The sequence below is a fragment of the Sceloporus occidentalis genome, unplaced genomic scaffold, assembly GCF_023333645.1.
Source record: "Sceloporus occidentalis isolate IW3139 unplaced genomic scaffold, rSceOcc1.0.p SCAF_1, whole genome shotgun sequence".
NCBI classification, from domain to species: domain Eukaryota; kingdom Metazoa; phylum Chordata; class Lepidosauria; order Squamata; family Phrynosomatidae; genus Sceloporus; species Sceloporus occidentalis.
In genome coordinates this window covers 65,926,798-65,941,379 of record NW_028316981.1, presented here as the reverse complement: position 1 = coordinate 65,941,379, position 14,582 = coordinate 65,926,798, and the positions used below count along the sequence as shown (strand labels likewise).

Sequence of the window (14,582 nt, the reverse complement as noted above, 5' to 3'; positions counted from 1 at the left end):
AGTAATACAGTGGGCCCTTGGTATCCACTGGGTTTTGGTTCCAGGACCATCCGTCAGTACCATAATCCATGCATGATCAAATCCCATTAAATACAATGGCACAGTGTGTGTATCATATCCACAGATGCCATAATTCTGTTGATGATTTCTTCAAAGTATCAATAATCAAATTAAGACTGTAATGCACACAACAACCAATAGTTTATAATAACAGAGAACATTGTATTCCTGTGTTCTTAATGTTTTTACTAGTAAGGTCTTTATTACTAAGAATGGATCAAAACTATTGTGGTGGTGTTGCTGATGACAATAGGACATCACCCTGCTTCTCTGTCCATGAAGACCATTTATATGAACACTTTCAGAAATTTTACTGAGCATGGAAACAAGCAACAATGAAACATGCAGATTTAATTCACAAATATTTAAGTAATTATCTCAATAACATGTTGCACTGAATTGTCTCTCTCAGGTTCCCTTCTTTCTCTTGGTTTGTATGATTTCTTAGTCTGAGGCAATGAGAACATCCCAAAGCAAAGAGCTACCAGTGCTAATCAACATCTCATGGTGCTGATAAGGCAGATTCAGTTTTAAAAATAAAAATGGAGATGTTAGAACTCTAAGCAGCCGCTGGTTCCTATTAATCTTAATATCTCTACATGGGCAATTCTGAAGTCTTTCCCTCTCTTTTGAACCTGCATGGACTTCTAGTAAGTGACAAAAGAGAACAGCTACAAAGAGATCAAAGCTACCAGAGAGCAAAGAAGAAGAATTATATTCAAGAGAAGAGAGCTACTAAACCCTGTTCCCATAAATGACTAACATGACCCCTGTACTTGGGAGACACCCTATTTCTGCAAATAAAATTTCAGAATATCTGGACTCCCCCCCCCCCCCCCACCCAGCTTTAAAAACATATCCAGAGATAGCTAGAAGAGTTAACATTTAGAACTGAATAGGAATCCCTATTTTGGCAGAAAGCTACACCTGACTAGGTCATTACTGCAAATATAATAAAGAATGGTTTCATTTTGCATAACATTGCCAAATGAAAAAGAGAGAGAGAGAGAGAAGGGGAGGACAGTTCTTACAAGCAGCTAAATATAAAACTTTTCAAAGCCTTAAGTTCCAAAAGACCGTAAGGCCAAGAGGAAAAATAAATCAACGGATGGTGCCATTTCTAATAGAAACCAGACCAGAAGTTTTGCCATAAGTTTGAGAAAACATACAGGCCTTTTTTCTTGAAAAGCTAAATAGGGCATCTGACAGTAAACAAAAGTACAGGATTCACACTAGTTTAAAACCACATTGGCAGAGAAAGATGAAGGGAATTCCTGTCAGAAGGCTGAAGATCTTTGTTGTATTTTTTTTTTTTTTTGTCAAATACTGTTTGCGATCAGTACACAGTGATTACCATCCAGAATCTAACTGTCTAGCAAATGGTCAACAGCATTCTTGAACTTAACAAGGGCTATTTTTCCTGTGATTCAACATGTGGTAACTGAAATGTTTATAAAATACAGGCATTATATTGAAACAAGTAACTGTTAACATTGCTAGTTGAGCAACCTTTAATGTTCACAATATATACAGGTTCTAGAAGTTGAATCTATTCAGAATGACTACTGGGTGGGGGAGGGAAAGATGAAAGGCAAGTTGTTAATGCAATGTCTGGCTTTAAGATACTGCCTCAAGCCTGCCATTAAAATTTGAATAAAGTGTGCATGGGAAAGAGGAAAAAGGGCGTAGGAGATGGGTGGATAACACAGCACGATAAATAATACTCATGCAAGCCTGTGCTAGTTCAAAGATTCATTACGAGAATTACAGTTGTAATAAGAGAAGGATGGTTGAGTAGTTAAACCAGTATCGTAGTATGCAGCTGAATATATGAGAAACACCCACGCAGCAAGCAAACCTAATTGTGTTTATATTTCTAAGACATCTCCCGCACTGCTGCTATCAATGCTCTTCGTGCAGGGAGCCCACAAACTTATCTAAGTAATAAATTAGTGTTAACAGCCCAAGACATGCAGGGATTCCTACCAATTAAATAATTTTACAACAGGTGGCTAATGCATCACACTGTAGGAGTTAGGAACTAGCCTCTAGAAGAAGTTAAAAATGTTACTTCTTAAAGATTACAATTCCCAGAATCCCTCAGCCAGGTCAAGAAAGTAAGATTTTCAACTCTAGTCTCTAGCACCACATACATTAGGTGCCAATTCAACTTGAATCTCTCACAGATGATGTGTGATGCAACAGCCACAAAAGCCAGTGCAACTCTGGGTTGCATCATCAGGAGTACAGTGTCCAGCTCATTGGAAGTAATAGTGCCATTCTATTCTGCTCACCTGAAATATTATGTCCAATTCTAGACATCACAGTTCAAAAAGGATGCTGGCAAAGAGGACAACCAAAATGATCAGGGGTCTGGAAATCAAGCTTTGTGAGTAATGGCTCAGGGAACTGAATATGTTTCTTTTGGAGGAGAAGACTGAGAGGTAACATGATAGCTATGTTTAAATATCTGAAGAAATGCCATGTAGAAGATGGAAAAAGCTCATTTTCTGCTGCTCCAGAGCATAGAACCAATGGATTCAAATTATTAGAAAAGTGATTCTACCTAAATATTAAGATTATTTAAAAATTATTACTACTGTTGTTGTTGTACCATATATGTTGCCTTGGAAGATGGTGGGCCCTGTTTCTTTGCAGGTCTTTAAAAGGATGTGCACCTTTCAGGAAGGCTTCAGTTGTATATTCCTGCATGGTATAGGAATGGGTTAGATGATCCTTGCAGACCCTTCCAACTTTATGATACTAAGATGAAAATTTTCAGCAATTTCCAACCAAAGTTTCATAAACCATAAAACCAAGGGAAACAAGGGAATAAAGAAAGCTTTCATCTTATTTTTGTTCGTTGTTATTGGCTTTTTGCTGCTCCAGAGAACAGGATACAAAACAATGGATGCAAGCTCCAGGAAAAGAGATTCCACCTAAACATTAGGAGGAAATTCCTGACAGTAAGGGCTGTTCGACAGTGGAGCACACTTCCTCGGAGAGTGATGGAGACTCCGTCTTTGGAAGTCTTTAAACAGAAACTGGATGGCCATCTGTCAGGTATGCTTTGTGAGTTCCTGCATGGCAGGGGGTTAGACTGGATGGCCCCGTGGTCTCTTCCGCTTCTATGATTCTATGATTATTTTACATAAAAGTCAGGTATAGCAGCTAAATTAACTTCTTCAGATGAGGTTCCTAAGTCATTTATGAATATGTAGCACTGGCTCATGTGCACAAGAGGGAAAAGAAAGCAGTACACTATATCAAAATCTACAGATGAGAATATATATAAGCTCAGGAAAATAAAGGATTCTTCTTCAAACAGCCCCCATTTCTTTTGATAATACAATCGGCTTTCCGTCTCCATGAATTCTGCATCCACAAATTCAACCGTTCACGGCTTGAAAATATATATTTTTAAAAATTCCAAAAAGCAGACCTAGATTTTGCCATTTTCTGTTAAAAGACACCATTTTACTACACCATTGTATATAATGGGTCTTCAGCAACCACAGATTTTTGGTATCCGTGGGGTGGTGATCCTAGAACCAAACCTCTGCTGATAACAAGGGCCCACTGTATTTATTGCCTTCACATTATGTGCGAAGGCTCATAGCTGAGGAAGGACTATAGCTTAGTGGCCATATATATGATCTGCACACTGCGAGTCCCTGTTCAATCTTCATCATCCCCAGGTAGAGCTGGAAAATCTTCCTGTGATTCCACAGAGCCACTGATGTTCAGAGGAGACAATATTACAGCAAGGACCAATGGTTGAATTCAGAACATCGTACTTTACATAGAAGTTTGACAAAGATATTCAAATGTAGTTCTGGCCAATTAGTTAAATAATGGCTGACTCACAGTTTATGATGGCAAGACTGTGTGCTACACTGACACCTGCATTCATACCCATCATCTTGCTCCAACTGACTGGAGAGCTAAATTGCACCACTGTCGATGTGGAAAACACACCTGCCACCATAAAGTGTAAATGGCAATTTTGCACTTGTAATACTTTTCCTTCTGGAGGAATGTGTGAAAGAGCAACTTTTTAATAGGGCAAAACAAGCTTCTAAACTAATTAAAACTATGGCCATGAGCTGTTAATAGTATCCCTGAATGCTTGTTTAAATACTTGTTGGAAATACAGTTTAACTCAGCAGTGCCCAGATGAGTGAGTTGCAAACCCAGGCAGCCACCAGCTCAACGGCAGAAAAATCTGAGCAGTTGAAGAGGACAGCACAGCTTTGTTACCAGGGGCGAAAGATAAAAAGTTTTTCAGTGTGATTAGAATGGATTCTCTCAATGGCAGACAAGAATCCCTTGCAGAGGGCTTTGCAGGCACCAGCTGTCAGACTGCTTTCCATACTTTCCAAACCTAACAAGGGTGCCAGTTATTAAAGTGCTTGAATCAACAGGCCCCCTTGTTGATTTTCATGCTGTCTGCAGCCCTTGGTTATATAAGATCATTATTATTAATTTTGATTAATTTGCCTTCCTTGATTGTAAGCCTAACCAGGAAAACACAGCACCACATGCTCTTACCAGCTGTTAAGGCGGTTTTAGCAGTCTGAATTAGACTGGACGCTCTCACAATTCCTGAAATGCCTGACGAGAAAGAAAAAGAGAGAAAGGACAAACAAAAACAGATGTTATGCATGGTACTTTTTTTTCAAAGGGTTAAAAGTTAAACTTTCCCCCCCTCCAGTAACACAATAAACTCAGCATGGCAGCATACCTTGGCAGTTATTCTAAAATAAACACTAGTTTGCTTTCGTCAACTAGACTGAAAGCCTCATTCCAACCACTTTTAATATATGCAACACGGAGATAACATTAAAAATAGTTCTGAAGGCCATCTCAATATACAGAGACAAACATGAGGGTTTTTTTTTATTACTGTGTTTTAATTGATGTTGAACATTGTTGTTATTCCCACCTTGATCCACGAGGAGAAGCAGGTAAGAGATGATGATGATGATACTGAGTGGACCCTCAAGAAGAAGCTGCAGTCAAAACTGCTCTCTACTCATTCTAATGCAGTTCTTAGTCCTATTTTATAATTATTTATTTAAGAATTTCTACACCGCCCTTCAGCTTGATGGGTACTAGGGTGGGATGTAATAATAAAAACATACAATAAAAAAATTCACAACTTTCTACATCATGCTTCAGATAAACATCAAAACTGAGACGTAACATATTGCTACAACTCAGACAGAGGCAATCATAAAACCAATTTAAAATGCCTAAGGCAAATAAAAATGCCTTGACATGGAGCCAAAGGGGAAACTGCAAAACTAGTACTAAGTTGAACTTCTCTAAAGAAGTGGATGTCAGTGCTGGAGCACCAGCAAATAAAAACCACCCCCTCCCATGTAAACATAACGTAACATTATTGACTGCAGTTGAAGAACCTCATCCAATGATCTTACTAGACTGGTAACGCTATACAAGTTGTGGTGCTCTTTCACAGTACAGTATTTGGTTTATGAGCTATTTATAGTGTTTTCAAGGCACCTCCAACTGCCTTAGAGGCAAATAGATTTTAAAAAAAAGATTTGGTGCAATATGGCCTCATCTAGGTAAGTGGTCAGTGCTCCAGCAACCAAATTCTCTACAAACTGAAGCTCATAATCATCTTCAAGGGCAGCCCCATGAATACAAGCACTGCAGAAGTCCAGCCAGGAAGCTACCAGAGAATAGTTCACTGTAGGCAGGGTGACCAGATGGCTTAAGCGCAAAGGAAGATGAGGCACCACAAATTATAGGACATTTAAGAAAAATGTCAGACATTACAAAATAAAACCTTAAAACACTAATATAAATATAAATCCGTGCTTCGTAGTCATGTTCAAAATGGAGGATATTTTGGATTCCTCCTGGACAGATGGCTGAAATGTAGGACATATCCTGGAAAAGGATGATGTTTGGTCACCCTGCAAGCTGATTCTGTCTAGGGCAGGATGACTACCCAAGGCTGATACAAGGTTTTCTATAACACTAAGGTCACTTGGACCTCCAGAGAGAACTGTGGAGCAATAAGCACCTCTTGACTGAATACTTGTTCTTTCATAGGGAGAGCAATTCTGCCCAGAATAGGTTGGCCCCCAAGACTAACTAGTCGCGAAGTCCCTGATTCATCAGGATTCAGGTTCCTGGATTTCATCCAACCCATTATCACTTCTAAATCAGCACCTGCACAGTCCCACAGAACTCCACTGACTATGGCTGAACCCATACTGCAAAATTAATGCACTTTGACACCACTTTAACTGCCGTGCTCAATGCTATAGAATTCTGGGGCTGATAGTTTTGTGACATATTTAGCCTTCGCTGCTGCCAAAACAAGCTAGAATTGCCAGGATTCCATAACATGGAGCAATGGTGGTTAAAGTAGTGTCAAGCTGCATTATTTCTGCAGTACATGTTCAGTGAAAGAGAAAGAAATCTGGATGTCATCAACTGAAGATACTTTATTCTAAATCAGAGATGGAAACCATGAGGCCCTCCTGATCTTGCTGGATTGCAGTTCACAGCGTTCCTTACAATTGGCTCTGCTGGCTAAGCCTGCAGGAATGTACAGTCCAATAGTGCAGTTGGCTCTCTTTATCCATGGATTCCTTAACCACTGAACTATCCACAGCTTGGATATTGATTTTGCCATTTTATATAAGGGACACCATTTTACTATGCCACTGCATTTAATGCGATTTGAGCATCCATGGATTTTGCTATCCACAGGGAATCCTGGAACCAAACCCCAGCCCACTGTATCTTGAAAGTCACATAATACAATCGGACCTTCTTATACACTGATTTTTTATACACAGATTCAAGCATCCACGGTTTGAAAATGTTCAAAAATGTTTAAATTTCAAATATCAAACCTTGATTTTCCATTTTTTATAAGGGACACCATTTTGCTATCTCATTATATTTAATGTGACTTGAGCATCCACGGATTATGTTATACAGTAAATGGGGGATCTTGGAACCAAAGCCCAGCATATAACAAGGGTCCACTGTACTCACTGTTGCTGTAAACCTTCACATGACTTCACCCAGTGGCTTTTGGATAATTTCTCACTTCATTAACATTTATCAATTTTGCTAGCTTTTTACATTTCAAAAACTGATTTTTATGAAGTTCACATACACAACACTATATGAAGACAAAGCTGGAAGCTCATTGTTAAAATAATTTGTTTTTCCATAATTCATTATATTTTTTAACAATAATTTTGGAAGTAATTATTTTATTTAAAGTTCAGTTATGTTAACACTCTGAATACTGTGGAGTTGAAGGCTTTCATTCTCTGAAGATGCCAGCCACAGATGCTGGTGAAACGTCAGGAAGAAAACTCTTCTAGAACATGGCCACATAGCCCAAAAACCCCACAAAAACTCTGAAAACTGATTACTATTTTATCTTACTTTGATTTCTTACTTATGAATAGTAATTTGGGGTAGTGGAGTCCATTTTTAATAAGTTGAATCAAGTTTTAAAATTAAAAAGAAAACCAATGTGAACATGCTACTATCAATTAATGTAATAAATTAATTTAAAAAGATTTACTAAAATATGTACAATCAAAAATTTAAATTTTCAAATAAAGATGAACACTAACATCTTGGCTTTAGGACTAACATTTCCCGTCTCTGGATGCACCCCAGCCAAAATTAAGAACTTTAGCTTGGGGATTCAAGGATTTCAAATTAAAATGTTTGTAATCATACTGATGCTTAATTCTTTTTTAACTCTTGCAAATTGATGTTTTAGCATCATCTTTGCTAGATTACTGTAAACTGCCTTGAATCCCATTTTTGGAAGAAAGGCAGGATATAAATTCAATAAATAAATGAATACATAAATGTATTCACTTTCCTCATGTTAAATCAAAAGGACATAAAAAGACTAAACTGCAATTGGACTGGGGCCATGTTTTCAAGTAACCATATTTTTTAACAGCGTGTTCCTGGAGTATTTGACACTCTTTACCATAGCTTCTGCATCTTAAACGCTGTTATTGTTGTTGTTGTATACCTTCAAGTCGTGTCTGTCCTTCTGTGACCCTAAGGCAAACTTATCACAGGTGGTTTTTTTTTTTTTTTTTGGCAAGATTTGTTCAAAGGGTTTTTGATTTTGCCTACTACTTTGCCTTCCTCTGAAGCTGAGAGGGTGACATCTCAGCCTATCTAGTTTTATTTATATCCTGCCTTTTCTCCAAAACTGGTACTCAAGGCAGCTTGAAAGTTGAAAAGATATACCAATAAAAAGATGTCACTGAAAACATTGATTTAAAAGCAAACAGTACAAGTAGTACAGCACCATAGGGAAAGGTCTCTTCCTTTAAAACAATCCATTTCCCAAAGCCTTCTGGAATAAAAACCTCTTCACCTATCAACCCTATCAAGGTGGTTTCTATGTTCCACACATGGGAAATGGAAACTGAAGCAGTAGAATTTTTCAAAGTCATTCAGCATGTTTGTGAGTCAATTAGATATTCAAATATATAGATCTAAGATTGCAAATATAGTACATCATCCATGAGGAATAATTAGCTCTCAGGTTCTGCCCTGAGGACCAGCATTTTGTTTAGCAGGCACCAATTACTGACTATGAGTCAAAGAACTGTACAACTAGTTCTGCACACCCAGGGCAATTTGCCTGCAAAAGCAAGTAGCTTGAGATAAGGAATAGGGAGCAACTCAGCTAGAGAGGGTGGGAGTGAAAAATCCCATCAGGCATGCCCAACCCAGAGACACACCTACTCCAAATTTGTTCTTTAAAAAGAGAATTAGTCTCCACAGATATCAAGGCTCCATTAAAAATGTCAAGACTGCATTGCCAGCTGTTTGAGGGAATGGCTCATGTAAGAATGCTGAGTCTTTTCCATCTTTACATTTAAAGCAACAAGAAAATGGGCATTTTTAAATGCTGAAGTCATCCCAAGATTGATTCTTCAACACCCACTCTGGTATTATTATTCCCCAGTAAGCTTACCCTGATGTACCACTAATCCACAATCAGGGTCATGGGCGACTTGCAATAAAATTTCTTCAACATCTCTGTTCTTCCCTGGAGGATCCATGAGAGAAGTTATTTGCTGCTGCAGTGTCCTTGGGAGAGCCATTAGCTGTGCAAATTGACCTTCTGGACTCTTATCTATCTAAAGACACAGAAGAATGAACAGATAAGGTCTCTCATCTTTTGGAAACAATATAAGATTTTAAATATCAATAGTCAAACTTCGTAATTGAACTGCTGAACTTTTTTTCCTAGGCACCCCCCTGCATAAAAGAGGCCAACACCAAAACATACCTACATATGTAGCAGAAAAGGGAAGATTTATTGCCAGACTATTTGAATGTTTATTTTTCAGTACTACACTGGTTGCAGCAGCTCTCCGGGGTATCACAGAGGAGTTTTTCACATCACCTGTTGATTGAGCCTTTTGATTCCTGATGCCAGGAGTTTCACCTGGGTGCAAATACTCTGCCACTTGGCTATGATTCTCCCTACTACTTGCTACGCTTTTTCTGAGCATACATGAAAATATTTCAGATTCATCCAGTATTTTATATTCATTCAAATATCACAAGTATTATGCATAACTCAAACTTTAAAATTGGCATGCCTTAAGAGGTGCCTTGTCCATCCTGGGCCACCACTGCTGCCCCCATGCACTGTTTTTGGCCAATAATAGCCTCTGGGAGTGTGATTTCAATCTCCAAATGCTGATTTGGCCCCACTGTGCCCGACATAACCAAAATATCAACTAAAAGCAAACTCCACCCACCAGAAACGTCATTTCACTTCTATCAACCCTGCTGGTGTGTCCCTCCAACCATCAGCAGACCTGTTGCATAACACAGGGCAAAAGAATAACTGAAGACACCAGTTCAAATTCTACTTCAGCAATGAACTCAATTGTAGGCATTAAAGAGACCCCATCAAGACAATTAAGAGTCTAGATATCTTGTGCAAATGTATATAATCAGGAAGCTACCATCAGTTTCAGATGTAAATTAGGAGGACAGAGGAACATTTAACTTTTTCCAAATCAAGCACTTACGGTACTTGTGAAAATGGCTCCCTGACTGTTATTCCCAGTGAAGGAAAGACAGTGGGCCCATGGTATCCACTGGGTTTGGTTCCTGGACCCCCCGTGGATACCAACATCTGTGGATACTCAAGTCCCATTAAATACAATGGCATAGTAAAATGGTATCCCTTATATAAAATAGCAAAATCAAAATTTGTTTTTGGAATGTATAGAATGTTTGAATATTTTCAAGCTGTGGATGGTTGAATCCATGGATAAAAATTCCAAGGATACAGAGGGCTGACTGTATATTTGCAAAGAAAAGCAGCTAGAGGTGTGGTAGGGAACACAAAGGAGAGCTATGCTGGATAGGCCTATATAAAGTTTTTATCTAATTCAGCCTTCTGTTCTGAGAATGGCCAACTACTTCCCCTGGATTGCCCTCAAACAAAATGTAAGTGGACTAGCACCCTTCTATTTACACACAGCAGAACCAGTGTGCAAAGGGAGGATGTCTCTGAAACTGGAATATATATTCATCAGGTCCTTCTGGTTTCATATTTGATAAAAGAGAGAAGGCTGACATTAATAACACTCAAGTTAGCCTGAAAAACCCACAAAAAACTATGCTATGTGGCCATGTTCTAGCAGAGTTTCTTGGCCACATAGCCCAAAAAACCCACAAAAAACTATGGATGCTGGTCATGAAAGCCTTCGACTTCATAGTCAAGTTAGCACTCCAGGGTTTGCATATAGAGTGTGTGAATGAGCATGCATGAAACAGAGAAATCTGCACTAACCCAAGATATTACAAAATCAGACTGCCAAACTCTCTATGGTAAAATATATTATCCACATGTAACTTGGCTTGCTGTACTGAATACATTTCATTGCATTTCTGAAAGGAATACAACAGCTCCGTGACATGATCAGAAAGCATCTCCCCACTACTACCACTCTGCACAAACACAACACGTGTGCAACATGTAGCACAATGACGCCCTCCATATTATTTATGTGAGATTTACTGAAATTTAAGGTGAAAGGAACAGGAAAGGATAATTAACCTATGCTTTAAGTGAACTTGTCTACTCTTCATAAGTTATTTCATAAATGAATATTGTTTGTTCAACTATTCCTGATTATTTGGCCAAACTCTCCAGGCATTGTCAGAACAGTAAAGGAGTAAACATTTTGAGTTTTGGTGGCAGAGGATTACTGGAAAGAAGTGGAATCCTGAGTGAAAAGAGTTAAATTCATAGCTAGAATGATCTAACTAGGCAGTTGAGAACTCAGGACAGTTTATGGCTTTCAAATCTACCTCGTCATTTGTGGTGTGCAAGTACAGTTGGCCCTCTGAATCCACTTTTTTATCCATGGATAATACTTGAAAATACTCAACCAACCTTGTTTTTGCCACTTTATATAAGGGACATCATTTCATTATGCCATTGTATTTAAAGGGACTAGAATATCCACAGATTTTGGTATCTACATGGGTCCTGAAACCAGTCCCCCATGGATACTAAGGGCCCACTATATTGGACAAAAAGTAAGGTTCCCAAAACTGGTTTTATAGGAGTCTTGAAGAGGTTCGGGGAAAATAAACTGTTTTTTAAAAAAGTTTTCTTTGCTGTTGAGGGCTGGACTTGAAGCTGAGAGGCTTCACCACAATTAGCTCCAATTTTGGATAAGGCGCTATTTTAATACATAGATTTGTCTTTCTATAACAGATAGTAAGATCCCCATTCCTGTTGCAAATGGCCAGCATTAGATTACAGTGGATTATCTAACAATCTGTTTCCATTTGGCTTCCATATGGGCAAAGTGTGGCTCTCCAGATGTTTGCAACATTTTAGCAAAACACTCCAAGTATAGATGAAAAGGAGGTGACATCATGGCTACAGTGGCCAGATATATTAGTAGTAGAGGTGCATGTTACCACTTCAGTTATCCAGTTTATAGGTAATACATGACTGATATATATGAAGAACCTGTTAAGTTCTATAGTCGAGGAGAAATAAGCAATAAATTGCAGTTCTTAGAAATTAACCAGGTTGTGTTTGTTTCCAGATATGTTTAAAAAATTATCTGTGAAAGTTCAAACAATAACTGCTTTCCTGCATTTATTTGATTTATATCCCACCTTACTCCAAAAATGGAACTCAAAATGGCTTATAATATATAGCTAAAACAAAACAGCCAATACAATATGTGCTACAAAAGTTCTAAAAACATTATACAACGGTGTAGTAAAACAGCATAAAATTACAAAATCAAGGTTTGATTTGGCTTTTTAAATATACAGTCGCCCCTCCAATTTTGTGGACTTAAAGTCTGCATCCCTTACCCGTTTGGGGGCGGCAAATGGAGGGGAACAAAATGGAGCACACACCACCATTCAAGCCAATGGGGCTTGAGCATAGGCACATTTCTATTTTCATTGGGGGGAAGGGTCCAGAACGGATCCCCCCCAAAAATGGAGGGGCGACTTTGTGTGTGTGTGTGTATAAAAAATATAATTTCAAGCTGTGAATGGCTGAATCTGTGGATAAAGAATCTGTGGATATGGAGGGCCACCTGTATTACATATTAAAAAACAACACACCCATAACACATCCTTCTACTCTAACCAGATGAAAGCTTAAGGCCTATTAAAGAAAGTCTTTGCATGCTATAAAAGAGAGCAGAGGGGGGGCCCCAACTGAGCCTCCTTCAGGAGCGAGTTCCATAGACTAGACAGAAGCAACCACCAAGTAGGCTTTCTTCTGTGTCCTTCCCAGGCAAGCCTGGGAAGCTGGTGGGATCTCCTTCAAAGATCGTAAGACTCTTCCAAGGGAGGCTAGACTGGCCCACTTCCTGTGCTCCTTCCACTGGCAATCAAAGACCTGATAGTTCAAACAGGCTTTCAACAACTCCTCTTGAAGAGATTTTTAACAGAATAGCACTGCAGTTTGGTTAATTCAACATTGCTTAATATTACAGGTTGTTTAATTTATTTATCATCTTTTAGCCCATTAACTCCCCTTGTTTTAACACTATAAACTATTGTGTATTTAGATCAGAACCAATTTTTAATCTTGTTGTGAGCCAACTTCAATTCTATATATAAACGGATCTTGTAGCACCTTTGAGACTTTCTGAGTTCTCTCAGTATGAAAGGTCCTACAAGATCTCTTTGCATAATGATCCAGACTAACACGCCTATGTCTTTGAAAGTCCATTCTAGTTCTGGCAGAAAACTGAGATATAATTCAAATAAACAAGTAAGTAACATCACTGGATAATGCAAGTATACTCATGTCATATTTACTACTTAAGAACACAGACAGAATCATTACAGCTTACAGAAATTAGCTACTTACCTCTAGCCTGCCCATCTGATGCTTGTACACCACTTGAGGACAATCTTCCAATATGTTACCATACAGCTTCTGAAAATGTAACATGTTTGGCTTTACTATGTTCATAACCTTTGCTTTATCTTCTCCAATTATCATTCTGAAGTCACCTAAACAAAAGCAAATTATTAAGACACATACAATCAACAGGAAGGCCCACAATTTGCATGAGGACTTAGTTGATACCTAACTATGGTTGGAAATTGAGGGTTGGAACTAACTAGCAATAGTGGATCCATGCAACTGGAAGGAATGTATGCCTTCAAAAGGAAAAGCAAATGTGAAGCAGCAGAAAAGTCCACATGACTCTCCCATGTTCCTAGCCCTGCCAATGCTGTATCTGCACCAGACCCATTTCATTAATTTTAAGCAGAAATCAAACTGATGGACCATGGAGAAGAGAGGATGGGGCTAACTCTGTGTGACACAATACACAGAATGGCAAACAGGGACTGGGGAAACCTAAGCCACAAAACTTACAGTGTCACCTTGATACTCACATTAGGATAACATATTCTATAGGATTGTTGTGATTGAAAAGAAAAGAGGTTTAGGGAACACCCATATATATGCCATCCTTTCAAGTGGTGAACTTCTCAAATTGACGATGTTGGATGATGCTGTACAACATCCATCGCCCCCAGCAACTTGCAAACCTGAATGGGGCTTATGAGACCTCCAGTCCAATATCTGTAGAGCCTCAGATTTCTCTCTAGGATAAAAATGTGATCATGTGCAAGACGTAATAGTGGAGACAGTCCTGAGAAGTATGCATGCTCACATCTCCTCCATTTTCAAGAGGACTAGGATCGCTTAAAAGCATCTTTTTTCTGATTTTTCAATAGTGATTGTCACTGGTGGTACAAATTACCACTTAACAAGTGACTTTACCCCTAATAGGCATCCCTAATCCCAGGCTCAATATACATGTGCTTTGACTCTTGGCTTGTACCCACACTTACTAAAGTGATAGGTACTGGCTTGTGGAGAAGAGGCAAGCAGACACCACCCCAGAACTACAAGCAACCTTCCCCAAGCTGGTGCCCACCACATTTTTTGAAAAACA

The 14,582-nt window shown here is 38.7% G+C and overlaps 1 protein-coding gene across 1 annotated transcript in view; it reads right to left on the bottom strand.

Moving 5' to 3' along the window:
- TAMM41 (TAM41 mitochondrial translocator assembly and maintenance homolog) overlaps window positions 1-14,582 on the bottom strand; it is a 40,029-nt gene that overhangs the window by 3,727 nt on the left and 21,720 nt on the right. Inside the window, exons 5-7 of the mRNA XM_089523435.1 lie at window positions 13,481-13,626; window positions 9,074-9,239; window positions 4,612-4,674 (exon numbers count right to left, since the gene is read on the bottom strand). Coding sequence (XP_089379561.1) covers window positions 4,612-4,674; window positions 9,074-9,239; window positions 13,481-13,626 — 375 coding nt within the window. The remainder of the gene's footprint in view (window positions 1-4,611; window positions 4,675-9,073; window positions 9,240-13,480; window positions 13,627-14,582) is intronic.